This window comes from Corythoichthys intestinalis, chromosome 21, assembly GCF_030265065.1.
Source record: "Corythoichthys intestinalis isolate RoL2023-P3 chromosome 21, ASM3026506v1, whole genome shotgun sequence".
Classification (NCBI taxonomy): Eukaryota; Metazoa; Chordata; class Actinopteri; order Syngnathiformes; family Syngnathidae; genus Corythoichthys; species Corythoichthys intestinalis.
In genome coordinates, this window is record NC_080415.1 from 30,323,421 (window position 1) to 30,338,048 (window position 14,628).

At 39.4% G+C, this 14,628-nt stretch overlaps 1 protein-coding gene across 1 annotated transcript in view; it reads right to left on the reverse strand.

Annotated features, from left to right (window-relative positions):
- Nucleotides 1-74: 74 nt before the first annotated feature.
- gpam (glycerol-3-phosphate acyltransferase, mitochondrial) overlaps nt 75-14,628 on the reverse strand; it is a 34,676-nt gene continuing 20,122 nt past the window's right edge. The window contains exons 14-21 of the mRNA XM_057826446.1: nt 10,731-10,801; nt 10,233-10,500; nt 7,647-7,810; nt 7,493-7,570; nt 7,286-7,423; nt 7,025-7,214; nt 1,547-1,605; nt 75-1,469 (exon numbers count right to left, since the gene is read on the reverse strand). Coding sequence (XP_057682429.1) covers nt 1,353-1,469; nt 1,547-1,605; nt 7,025-7,214; nt 7,286-7,423; nt 7,493-7,570; nt 7,647-7,810; nt 10,233-10,500; nt 10,731-10,801 — 1,085 coding nt within the window. The 3' untranslated portion in view covers nt 75-1,352. The remainder of the gene's footprint in view (nt 1,470-1,546; nt 1,606-7,024; nt 7,215-7,285; nt 7,424-7,492; nt 7,571-7,646; nt 7,811-10,232; nt 10,501-10,730; nt 10,802-14,628) is intronic.

Below are 14,628 nucleotides of genomic sequence, written 5' to 3' on the forward strand. Positions count from 1 at the left end.
AAATCTCTTTAGCAGCTATGGTAGTGTATTTAAAAGTTACCACCAATAAGTCAAACTTTAGGAAAAAACAAACAAAAAACCCACGTTAAAATGAAATCACAAAACACACCATCCTTCCTTCCTTCCTTGCACTAAAAACAAACCAAACATGTATTCTCATTTATTTACAAACCTAATTACAATTGTGCTTTGCTCTGAGAAAGCAAAAACTGGACATAAAAGGAAATAAAGGACATTAGTGGCTGGTGATTTTCTCATGTTCATGTCTTATTATATTATACAGTGTTTTTCTTCATGATTCTGAGTTGTTAACATGCATAAAAATACAATTAAAGACCGAGACAGTGTATTAAAAAAAAGGCACCTGCTCACATGATACAGGCATTTTTAACCCTACACAGTGATGTATACATTTGTTCAGTCGCTTTGCGAATTAGATTTTCTACCGTTTCCACTTCATGTCACGTCCAGGCGACCCGATTCTTTAGTCCACAGGAATTCCACCAACACATCAACACGATACATTCAGCGGGCCGCCTCCTCGACACAATTCACACACTGGGGGACCATTAAATACAACGTAAAATCTACAGTAAAGTGTCGATGAGAGCAAACATGCACTACGGTACACGAGAGGCATCGAAATTCACAAAATGTCAGCCTCATTCCAATTCATTCACATACCTTTTTTCTCCTTTTGACATGCTGCCCTGCTTTTTCATCAGTTTCAGTCACAGATTTTGAAAATCTGCATTAATACATGCAGGTTTAAATGAAATAAATAACCATCAATGCTTCCAAAGAAGCATTTGAATTTTCTCCAGTCTACTTACTAGAACCTTCCACGCAACTTTTGTTTTACAGCACTTTTCTTTTTTTTCCCGTCGCATTTCAAACCTGGAAAATTCTCTTTTTTTTTTCTTACCCATTTTGTGGACGTATGTCTAAAAAACGGCAACAAAAAAGAATCAAACGTTATTTGTCTAGCTGCTATACGACAATCATGTTTATGTAAGAGTGCACAACTCTTCAGCAATCTCAACTTTTCTGCCATTGACAGCGATAGACATCCAATCTGATCGCTGCTAACCCTCCCAGTCCAAATGGATTGGACGTCTATATCCATCAATGCCAGCCAAAGGCTTTTTAGTACAGTGCCATGATAATACCATACACTTATGGTAAATCCCAATATATTACGAAGCTATGGATATGTACCGCTACGGTGAAACGAGGGCCTTTTTGTTTACGAGAAGGCACTTCCTGGTAGCACCTGGATTCGTGTTTTCAAAGTAACCAGTAAGAAGCCCTTAAATTAGAAAGGGAGCCTGAAGCAACAGAGTTTTCGGGGTTCACAGCAGGGTGAAGCCTAAAATGTACTGCAGCAGTTTGTTGCGGTTGGCCTGAGGTAGAAAGGTGGCACTCAGCTGCAGTGTGTTCACGTGGTTTTCTCGTCGCTCCTTGAGGACCTTGAAGGTGAAACACCAGCTACAGATTAGATAAAATTCCCCCAAAAAAGTGATAATTCAGTTATTAATTTGGTTACCCCAAGATCTTTGAATGTCCTCACTGTGTTCTTCACCAGGTAATGAGTTGCACTTTCACCTGTGGAGAAAAAAATATATCATTAGGAAAAAAAAACTACTTTGGTAAATGTGTACAACAGAGGTTGCGCTAGACTTTTTCGTTGTCTGTCATTTTGACTGACAGGGTCATAAAAATCCGGTCATAATCTATTTTTACCCGTCACTTAATTTTTTAAAATGATAATAATGACATATTCAATAGCAGTGTTGGTCAAAAGCGGTGCGTTACTTACTCAACTCTGAATAAATTGAAGAAACTACCAGCCATGTTGTGTCTACTCTCTGCTCTGTTGATTTGTCATCCAAGACTCGGGGTGTGTTCAGGTTTGACAATAGCGCACGTACTTCTGACTCCAAGCTGTTTGTCCCTGCTCATTCAATTAGGCTACGTTCATACTACAAGTCTTAATGCACAAATCCGATTTTTTTGTCATATCTGTTTTTTTGGCGTGCCCGTTCTGACTGCTTTTGTCCATTGAGACCATTCAAGTATTACGCATGCGCTCTAATTCGCAGTCCGACACGCGCCGGTGCGCAGAAGCATCAAGACAAATGACAAGTCATCCGTCATTCCAGGGATATCATATTTTGCTTTTCAAAAGGAGGAGACAAATAACAGACATAAATAATCCCCGTTTAGGCTTATATTCACAGTTTATATGGATCGATAGCATGCACGCACTGTCCGTGCATGTCACACACACATACGGGCAGTTCGCCCCGACTCTCCAAGACGGGCTGCAGCCAGACCCCTCTCCCGACTCTCGGCCGTGTAGGAAATGTTGAAATATAGCTCACATAGAGCAGAGAGAAAACCGATCATGCTCATGCTTATCCTCAACCCATTTTTATTTTTTTATGACTGTTGTCAAGCCCGGCCCTTCCCCAAAAGCCGTGTTCACTGCAAGCTCGGTGCTAATAACGCACAGCTGAAATTGGATTTGGGACACTGGACGGTACAGACCGCAGCGACAGTCTGGAAAAATGTGGCCCAGATCGGATTTGAAGCACATACAAAAATGACCCAGATCGGATTTAAAATGGTCCACTTCTATGCGACTTGTCCCCTTCAGACCGTCAAGTTAATGCCTGACTCGAGTCGGAAAAACACGAAAAAATTGGAGTCGTGCATTAAGACCTGTAGAATGAACGTAGCCTTAGACAATGCTCTCCAAAGCTTCCTACCGTTTCCGTGTTTGCTACACCTGAATGCTAGTTCGGACATTTTTCCGAGTAAGGCCAACGACGTCATGCATCAAGAGAGACAATAGCTAATTAATATGCTCACTCGCCATCCTGTGTTCTGGGGTGTGAATTGCAACCTGTCAAAATGACGGATGGACTTCAGTTTTTTCCGTCACCGGTTTAAAAAACCGGTCAATGACGGAAACTATTCGGTTAACGCGACCGACCCCTGGTGTACAATACGATTTAATAATTGAGGTCATTTTTGGTAATCAGTTGTTCTTCTTCAATAAAAGAAGCTGAAAATCTGCGTGACAACAGCCAATCAGAGTTTTAATCAATGAAGCTGCAAGATGAGGACCTGTGAGGCGTCTATTTCTCAAACTAGAGACTGTTATGTACTTGTCGCTTGCTCGGTTGTGCAGCGGGGCCTCCCGCTTCTCTTTCTACTCTGGTTAGATCTTGTATGTGCTGCTCTCTGAAGGGAGTGGTACACAGCGTTATTCAATTTCTTGGCAATTTCTCTTATGGAATAGCCTTCATTTCTAAGAACAGATTGTCGAGTTTCACGTGAAAGTTGTCTTTTTCTGGCTATTTTGAGAGTTTAATCAAACCCACAAAGGTGATGTTCCAGTTACCCAACTAACTCAAAGGAAAATCAGTTTTATAGCTTCTCTAACCATCTAAACTTTTTTAAGCTGTGCCAACATATTTGAACAAGATTTTCTATTAATCTATTATCCTTCTAAGGCAACTAGCAAGCACAATGTACCATTAGAACACTGGACTGATGTTTTCTGTAAATGGGCCTCTTTACATAACTACGTACATATTGCATTAAAACCGGACGTTTAAAGCTAGAATAGTCATTTACCACATTAATAATGTATGGAGTGTTTTTCTGATTAGTTTAGTGTTATTTCCATTGAAAAAAAAAAAATGCTTTTCTTTCAAAAATGAGGAAATTTCTAAGTAACCCCAAACTTTGGAACGGTAGTGTAAATATTCTGAAAAATTGTTTTTAAGCACTTCTGATGTAATAATTATGATAAGTTTTAAACATGTTACTTTCCCACCGAATTATTTTTAAACAATAATAAAGTAGAAAAATGCTTGGTTTTATTAAATGCTTCAATGAGTGAGTCCACTCAAATCTGCTCACTTATACACAATGAGTTACCACTAGAGGTGTGCAAAATTTCCGATTCTTAGATTATTCGCGATTCGGCCGTGGAAGATTCGAGAACGATTCACAAACATCCAAATTCCGATTATTGAAATATGCCAAGTAAAGCGGAAGTACAACACACTCAGCGCGCCGTGCGGGCTTCGGGATGGAACGGAGCGGGAGTAGCTAAACATTATGCTTCTCATTAACCGGCCCCTCGGGTAATGCCAACGCTCAACTCACGGCTCTAGCTCAACTCATGCCACGAGATAAAAAAACACAACAACATACCTGACTGCTGCTGAAAAGCTGCTACAAGTACAGCTAAGCTACATAATGTTACGGTAGATATCATTTATATAGGACTAGATGGATTGTAGACTCGGTAGCGGTAGCAGCACATCTGCAAAAAGCTAGATGCGGGCGTTAGTTAACGGCCGCCATCTTAAAGCAGTAAACTTCCCTGCAATGCTGTTGTAGCGAACCTTCCAAGCAAACCTAATTAACTTTTTATCTAAAATACTCCTAAATCGGTAAAATATTGACTTGAATCTATCTTTAAAATAGTTTTAAAACTTTCACATGTCAAAAGTAGACAAAAGGGAAATTATGGAATAACGGGAGCAATTTTAACAACTTTAACGGTTGATTCACAACATTAAATTAATTGAATGTAGTTTAAAGCTGCTGATACAGAATGGGGACTGGAGTTTTTTTATTTAATGTTATTTTTGTATATTTGTTTACTGCTATATGTTAACTTGATACTGAAATAGTAGTTTGGTTTAGCCTGAGAGTATTTTTGAACAATTTTGGAACTAATGTACAAAACTTTATTTAAAAAAAAAAAAAAAAAAAAAAAGGAGTTGGGGTGCATCAATAATCGTTTTATAATCGAATCGGAGCCTCTGAATCGTAATCGTAATCGAATCGTTAGGTGCCCAAAGATTCCCAGCTCTAATTGTTATTATTGCTATTATTATATTATTGTTATTCTGATTTTAATTCATATTTTATTTGTATTGCTCTTTGTAATTGCTATTTGCAATTGTAACAGCAGTATTTATTTAGGATGTAGTGTGGGTTTTTGGGCTGTGGAACAAATTATTGGAATTATAATGTATTCTTATGGGGAAATCCTGCTTGACATACGACCATTTTGACTTACAAACAAGCTCCCGGAACGAATTAACTCCGTATGTAGAGTTACCACTGTATTACACATGAAACGCCATAGCAGAAGCTATTAGGGGAAACGTTTTCATTTGCCTAGATGCTTAAATTATTAAATGGAATTTTATTTTTCTTAAAAAACACATTTTATTTCTTCTGTGTTTCTGTGCAGTATTAATATTGCTGTCTTTTCCAAAAAAGTATTTTTGAATTTAAGAGTAAACATTTATTGCATTTAAATGGGTGTACATGATCTATTAATATATACTGTATTCTCACAGTGTTATTGTAATTTTTGTTTTTTTAATTGGGGGGGGGGGTGCAATAATATCGCATATCGCAATAATTTATTAAATAAATTATCGCACACTAAAATTTGTTATCGCGACAGGCCTATACAAACTTATTCGCTATTTCTCATCTCTGAGTCTAGAGATACACTTCAACGGCTCGCCGTTTATCACACACTGCTCCCTTGGGGGAGACAGTCAACCTCTACTGCCGTCTTCTGTCAACAGTGTTGTCATCCAACATGCCTCCTAGTATGCATTGCAGCACTGCAGATCTAAATAACAATCAAAATTCATGTTTGGTGCTAATTATTTCTTCGGTTACAGTTCCAGCTGTTTCATTAATACTAGTTGTGGTATTTGGTAACACTTTATTGAGAGTGGTGCCATAAGACCATCATACTTATGACATGACACTGCAATGAGCATTAATGGACGATTATGACAGATGTTATTTTGGTATCATCTGGTAAATTATCTCACTTTTGAATGGATGCAAAGTATCCGAGCTGGACATAAATGGAGTTAATGACATAATTTGCCGGATGACATCTGTCATAAGCATTTATTAATGCCCATCATATGATGACGCTGTCAAAGTGTTACCTATTAACCCAAATAAACCGCACTGGACAATAAGCCGCAGGATTCAAAATGAGGGTAAAAAGTAGCGGCTTATAGTCCGAAAATTACGGTACAAATCGTAATGATAATAATATAATAATAATTTAGTTTTGCTATGTGTTATTGCTATTTGTAATTGTACCAGTAGTTTTTATTAAGGAATCAGCGTAGGTTTTTGGCCTGTGGAATGAATTCATCGAATTATAATGTATTCTTATGGGAAAATTCGGCTCGACACACAACCATTTCGACTTACAAACCCGGTCCTGGAACGGATTAAATTCATATGTAGAGGTACTGTAAGATAAGCTTGTTTTTGTATGCCAGTTTGCTCTCCCACAGCTATTATACGCGCACTCCCAAGCTATTATGAAGAATACAGTTTTAGCCCATAATCGTATGCTTACATTTTGATTACCGGCAATTGCTCACATTCTGCTGATAAATAGATACACACACATATGTTGATTCATCACACAACGTCTCAGTACTTTTCCACCTAGCCACAGTACTTTTAGTGCAAATGTGTGTTCAAAACAAAGATATCTTGCCCGCTCAAGAGTGCGACTGTTAATTCAATCAAGAGTGTGACTGTTCAATCAATGACTAGAATAAGGAACTTGCCCAACCGAAACTGCCACGTTGGACAACAGAGTTGTAACTGTATTCTGCCCAGCAACAAGCCCTCAATAAAAGTTAGCAGCGCGGGGGAGCTCGGAGAGAGACTTCGATGAGACAGCATTGGTCGCCGAACTCTGTCTCCTGGCTCTCCCAACCTGCAGGTTGAAAAACGTCAACTCTCTGACTCTGTCTCACTTCATGCCCTGCCTTTTGCCAGCTTGCCTTGGGTAAATAACTAAGTTAAAAAACGAGTTTTAAACCCAATAGGTACTACTGTAATTATTTCACATGTTCATAAAAACTTAAATTGCTGTCTAGTTTCTTAAATTTTCACTACAAATTCCCTAAAACAATCAGTGAAAATTTTTCTCAATCACCGTAAGCAGCGATCCCCCTCTCGGTGCGTGTCAGCAGGTATCTAAAGAGCCGCTGCGTGTACTCTGGCTCGGCCATGGGCTGACTCAAGCTGTGCACAAAGATGGCGGCGCCGCTATAGGCCTCCAGCACGGGGCTCAGGAGCCTCTGCAGGAACACGAAGAACTCCTGGTGCTCCTCCGACAGGCTAACCTGTGATAGATAGTTTGCTGCAAAATTCGCTGAACAAAAAAACATGAAGCGGACTTAAAAACAACATGAACCTTCAAGTAGCGATCTCGCTGCTCCTCTCCAAAGTCGCTGTCTTCATCCTCCTCGTCGCTCCTCCAGGAGAGCGGCTCGGGGAACTTTTTGGGCCAAGGTTCTTCCGTAGGACTTGGGCTCAACTCCTCCTGGTCCTCCTGACACACAATTATGTTCAGACATAGAAATGCCCAATCATAGAAAAAAGTGGTATTGTTCAAACTGACCTCCGCTACATAGAGGACGCCATATTGAATCAGACGGGTTACAGCTTCGTGGAACACCTGGTATACGGTCTGACAGGGCTGGAGGATGGAGATAAGATTCGACAGTAAATCCTTGATACTAAGCAAGGGGGGATAAATCATGTGGGGAACTTGCCGAGGCCACGGCCACCTCGTTGACCAGGAAGTGCGAGAGACCGGCCGCTTTGCGGATAAGCTTCTCTTGACTGAGAGGGAAACCGATAGAGAGGGCGCTAAGGTCTTGTGGTGCCGACTCAGACTCGGCCGTCTGCTCACGCTGCAAGGACAGGATGCTGCAGGCTGCGTGCAAATTCAAAGACATTGAAGATTTGAAAAAATGTCTGACCTTGTGTATTATTCATTGAAATAAGCCATTTTTATGACTTTTGCTTCAATATAAGTAGTATTATATAGAATAAATAAATTCTGGATATTCAAAAAGGAGCATGTTTTTTTTTTTTTTTCCAATTATTTTCGTTTCTATTCTAAAAAATATATTTTTCATTAACTCATTATTACCTTGATTTTCTAATTATGTAAAATTAATAATGAATACAAAGATGAGTCAATTACCATATCAACACTTTTTTTTCATGCACATTCTAACTTGTTTTACTGTTTATTTTTAATAGTAAATATTTTAAATATAGTGCATTAAAGCAACACTAGGTAACTTTTAAAATATAAATATTAGGGCTGTCAAACGATTAAAATTTTTAATCGAGTCAATTACAGCTTAAAAATTAATTAATCGTAATTAATCGCAACTAATCGCAATTCAAACCATCTATAAATTATGCAATATTTTTCCTGTAAATTATTGTTGGAATGGAAAGATAAGACACAAGATGGATATATACGTTCAACATACGGTACATAAGGACTGTATTTGTTTATTATAACAATAAATCAACAAGATGGCATTAACATTATTAACATTCTGTTAAAGCGATCCATGGAAAGAAAGACTTGTAGTTCTTAAAAGAAAAATGTTAGTACAATTTATAGAAATTTTATATTAAAACCCCTCTTAATGTTTTTGTTTTAATGAAATTTGTAAAATTTTCAATCAAAAAATAAACTAGTAGCCCACCATTGTTGATGTCAATAATTACTTACACAATGCTCATGGGTGCTGAAGCCTATAAAATCAGTCGCACCCAAGCGCCAGCAGAGGGCGGCAAAACTCCATAAAACACAATTAACAAGTGAGCGTTTCACTGTACCGTCATTTAAATCTGTCTGAGCGGGGCATCAGCATTAATTGCATCAAATATTTTAACGTGATTAATTTAAAAAATTAACGCCCGTTAACGCGATAATTTTGACAGCCCTAATAAATATATATAAAATATTTTCATAACATTTGTGATGAAACATCAACTGACAACTAGATGAATGACACCTCTTCTATATCTTGAGTTGGTCTGTATCGCTTTCACCGGCAGTTATTAACTTTGAGGAGGGTGGCAGGAACCCCGCCACACAAAAAAAACTACAAATGTGCTGACTGCTTTACGGCATATGTCACTTCCCCCTTTCCCCATTCATTGTAAAGACGGACGTTAATGCGAACGCTTTTGCGCAAATTCTACAAAGATGGCAGAGTAACAAGAGACAAAAAGTTTTGTCCGAGGAGGAAAAAAATAGGGAGGCTACCAGGATACTCAAGAATAACACTCGCTGGCTTGACGACCCCTCCCCCCCAACAGTGATTAGGTCGGGTGGGGCGGTTAGGCACACTAAGCCACACGGTTGTTAGCCGTCATATGCTATTGTTAGCCACAGTTGGATTCATTATCTTATTACTATTCATCCCCCACACAGCCGTTGGAAACAAATGTTGTTTAATCCATCTGCAGGCGACCAGTATATTGATTTTTGATTGATTGATGATTTTACGACACTATGCGGGTGTGCGCTGGACCTCATGGGAAACACAGTCTTCCTTCAGGCAAAACACTACCGCTTTTGTCCACCGGCTTTGCTAAAATCGACCAAAGCTGAAAAGTTACATTGTGTTGCTTTGAAAAACCTTGGAAAAATAAACTAAACATTTGCTGTATTACCGTATTGGCCCAGATATAAGACGGTGTTTTTTTGCATTGAAATAAGACTGAAAAAGTGGGGGTTGTCTTATATTCGCGGTCTAGACATTATACCCATTCACGACGCTAGATGGCGCCAGATATCATTGAAGCGATGTTCTGTCATGACAGATCTCAGCTACGCTCAAGTTTAACCAGTTTGCATTATTTTATTGCAATGTTTTTCTTTATTCAGTTTTGTTTCAAGACTAGTTACAGTTTGACTTCACTTTGATGGTTAATGCAGTTATTGCAATTTTGTTGTTTTATCACAATAGATTGGTTTATTTACATTTCAAAAACCAGAAGCCATTCATTTACGAATGTGATTGCTCTTTAGTTTACATATTGAAATGTTCAGATATTAAGTTTTGAATGAGGCAAAATAACATGCCTTTTCTCTCAAATATATTGTTATAATCACCTGTTTCAGATGTAATGTAATTATTTTCTGTATAAAAATTAATTTGGTGTTCAAAAAGTCTTTTTTCAAATTTGAGTCTTGAAAAAGAAGGGGTTGTCTTATAATCAGGGCCGTCTTATATTCGGGCCAATACGGTACTTTATCCCATCACCAGCAATGGCCTTGAATGACTTCAAACATGGCGGCTGGAGCTTCCTTCTGTGCGACATACCGACAATGGCATCAGCGATGAAGACATGAAAGAGTCCGTTGCTATAAAAGTTGAGCTCGAAGAGCGCCGGCACCGTTTGGCTGGGCGCGATGGTGAACTCGCCATTGCGGTTGGCGCCGCCAGTGACTGCGATGCAGTTCTCCAACAGGTGCAGCGCGCGCATCACCACGTCCTCCGAATTACCCGAGAAGCCCAGGTCGAAATCGCGCGACAGGACCTCCTCCTTCATGTTGAAGAAGTCCTCCACCAGCTTGGACAGCGCCACGCCCTGCGTGAAGGTCAGACTTCAATGACACCTGCGCTTTTTGACACGCTAACGCACGTGTAGCACGGTACCTGCAGAGGGCACTAATGCTTTAAAGTGCTGATTAGCAAAGAAACCTGATCTTTGGTGTATTATCATGCGGAGAGGTATGTGACATTTGTTTCACCTTGCTTTGCACAGTGAGGAGTTGAATACAGATAAAAATAAACAAGGTTAACACTTAGCCGAAATACCTGTCTGTGTCGGTAGAGCAGCAAACACGCCACGATGTGTGTGGACATGATGGCGGACGACTTGTTAGCAGCTGAGAGGTAAAGAAACAAGGAATGTTGAACCGAACAGAGATAGTAGTGTGATCTGTATTTTTAATCAAAACAAAAGAATGCTTGACTGAACTAAGACAAAAATGAAACTTTTTTTTTTAATGGGTTTATGGTTCTTATAAGGCGACAACTCCAAGTTAGTTAACTCAAGTATATTTTGGAGATATTGTTAGTCATTGTTTTACCACACAACACTGGAATTGGATGTTTATATGATGTTTACAGTAAAAACACTTGTACCGTATTTTACGCACTATTATACGCATCGGAGTATGAGGTGCACCTTCAATGAATGGCCTATGTTAAAACTATTTTCATATACAGTGATCCCTTGCACTTTAAACATCGCGCCTCAGTCCATCGCAGATTTTTTTTCAATTCAAAAATTAATAAATAAATATAGCATTTTATAGAGATGTCCCGATCCGATCATGCGCCCCCCAGCTCTGGAAATTCCTACCCCCTGATCTTTGCAGCATATCTACCCTATCACTTTTCAAATCTAGACTGAAAACAAACCTGTTCACTCTTTCTTACCCACCATAACCCCTAGCTCTGTTATATTTTTACTTATTTTTATTGTGCTTTTAATTTTTTAACCTTTTAATACCTTTCTATCGTACTGTGATTCCATGTCTCTTGTAAAGCGTCTTTGTGTGTTTTGAAAAGCGCTCTAGAAATAAAATGTATGATTATTAGGGTTGTTCCGATCATGTTTTTTTGCTCCCGATCCGATCCCGATCGTTTCAGTTTGAGTATCTGCCGATCCCGATATTTCCCAATCCGATTGCTTTTTTTTTGCTCCCGATTCAATTCCAATCATTCCCGATAATTTTCCCGATCATATACATTTAGGCAATGCATTAAGAAAAAAATGAATAAAACTCTGACGAATATTTACATTCAACATACAGTACATAAGTGCTGTATTTGTTTATTATGACAATAAATCCTCAAGATGGCATTTACATTATTAACATTCTTTCTGTGAGAGGGATCCACGGATAGAAAGACTTGTGACTTTGTATATTGTGACTAAATATTGCCATCTCGTGTATTTGTTGAGCTTTCAGTAAATGATTCTGTAGTCATGCCCACATGCACGATGGGAAGTGGAACCATGACTGTGCGTAATGCTACCAATTGATATATCTCCTCTGCGTTGGCAAATAACATAAGGTGTTAAGATTAAGATCAATTACTACCTTGCTTCCCCACATTGCTTCCCATGGTATTTCTAATCGTAGGGAGAGGGAGTGTAAGGTTTTAGCCAATTAAAAAAAGGCTCCAAAGGCTGCCAAAATTCACTCTACTCATTTTACGCAGCCTTTTATCGCTCTATATAGGTAAAACGGCGCCATTACAGATTGAGCGCGACAATGCGTGAGTGGGTCATGCAGCGCATGCGTTAATTGCGTTAAATATTTTAACGTGATACATTTTTTAAAAAATTAATTACCGCCGTTATTAGGATAAATTTGATAACCTTACCTTAAGCCTAAACTAAAGACTCTGGAAGAGTGAAACATATTATGTCTGTAACGTTAAATACAATTAGAAAACGATTTAATAAAAAAAAATATACAGTATATATATATATATATTAAAAAAAGGCATGGCCGATATTTTTTTGCCGATTCCGATACTTTGAAAATGACGTGATCGGACCCGATCGATTATTATTATGTACAGCCTCTGACTCTCCCTCCTGCTGCTTGTCTTGCTCAGAAGGCAGCTGCAGCTTGTTAAAGTTAACGATGAGTGAGAAGGGTGCTGCTTTGATCGTGCCAGAGAAGCTTGGGAGCGCTACCTTTCAAAGGCGCAGAGTCATTTAGCTTGTTAAACTCTAGGCGTAGTATGTTGTGTTCTGTTCTAAGTAGCGTGAGGGGATTTAAGAGACTCACTCAAAGAAGCATTTCATAAAGAATTATACTTTGGGGGGGTGGGGGGAGAACATGCCTTATACACTCACCGGCCACTTTATTAGGTACACCTGTCCAACTGCTCGTTAACACTTAATTTCTAATCAGCCAATGACATGGCGGCAACTCAGTGCATTTAGGCATGTAGACATGGTTTAAGACAATCTCCTGCAGTTCAAACCGAGCATCAGTATGGGGAAGAAAGGTGATTTGAGTGACTTTGAACGTGGCATGGTTGTTGGTGCCAGAAGGGCTGGTCTGAGTATTTCAGAAACTGCTGATCTACTGGGATTTTCACACACAACCATCTCTAGAGTTTACAGAGAATGGTCCGAAAAAGAAAAAATATCCAGTGAGCGGCGGTTCTGTGGGAGGAAATGCCTTGTTGATGCCAGAGGTCAGAGGAGAATGGCCAGACTCGTTCGAGCTGATAGAAAGACAACAGTGACTCAAATAACCACCCGCTACAACCAAGGTAGGCAGAAGCGCATGTCTGAACGCACAGTACGTCGAACTTTGAGGCAGATGGGCTACAGCAGCAGAAGACCACGCCGGGTGCCACTCCTTTCAGCTAAGAACAGGAAACTGAGGCTACAATTTGCACAAGCTCATCAAAATTGGACAATAGAAGATCGGAAAAACGTTGCCTGGTCTGACAAGTCTTGATTTCTGCTGCGACATTCGGATGGTAGGGTCAGAATTTGGCATCAGCAACATGAAAGCATGGATCCATCCTGCCTTGTATCAACGGTTCAGGCTGGTGGTGGTGGTGTAATGGTGTGGGGAATATTTTCTTGGCACTCTTTGGGCCCCTTGGTGCCAATTGAGCATCGTTGGAACGCCACAGCCTACCTGAGTATTGTTGCTGACCATGTCCATCCCTTTGTGACCACAATGTACCCAACTTCTGATGGCTACTTTCAGCAGGATAATGCACCATGTCATAAAGCTGGAATCATCTCAGACTGGTTTCTTGAACATGACAATGAGTTCACTGTACTCAAATGGCCTCCACAGTCACCAGATCTCAATCCAATAGAGCATCTTTGGGATGTGGTGGAACGGGAGATTCGCATCATGGATGTGCAGCCGACAAATCTGCACCAACTGTGTGATGCCATCATGTCAATATGGACCAAACTCCCCGAGGAACGCTTCCAGCACCTTGTTGAATCTATGCCACGAATAATTGAGGCAGTTCTGAAGGCAAAAGGGGGTCCAACCCGTTACTAGCATGGTGTACCTAATAAAGAGAGTGTATGTATCTCTTTCCAATGCTAAATGTGAATAAATACATTGAACACACACCCCCAAAATTTTTTGTTTGTTTGTTTTTTTATGTAAGTAAGATCCATCTCTGCTTCGCGGATTTCCATTATTGTGGAAAATGAAGGAACACTGTATAGGGCGCACCTCATTATAAGGCTCAATAGTAGAAGTAGTGGTAGTAGTTTGGCTTGCGTTAAACATCCACTAGACAGTGCTGTGCTAAAGGTAATGTCATGCCATGATTAACCAATATTGATCCATATACTGTATAAGGCCCATCAGATTATAAGGTGCACTGTCTGCTTTTGAGAAATTTGAAGGCTTTTGCCCATAGTGCAGAAAATATGGTAGTTCCTACAAGACAAGAGTAGTCATTTGACTGATTTATTTTTTTTTTTTTTTTGGTATTAGAATCAAGGTTTTTAAAATTTAGTTAAGAGCACTGCATGGTGTCAATGAACTTGACTTAGGCCGGTTTCATCGGATGAAATGTAATAATTTAAAACCACTGTGAAACAAATTTAAAACCAATTTCAGGGCAAGTTTTACAGCCATCCTTGCAAAAAACAAAACAAAATAGTTAATCCAATGATGTCAGAAAAGGCCTCAAAAGCAAT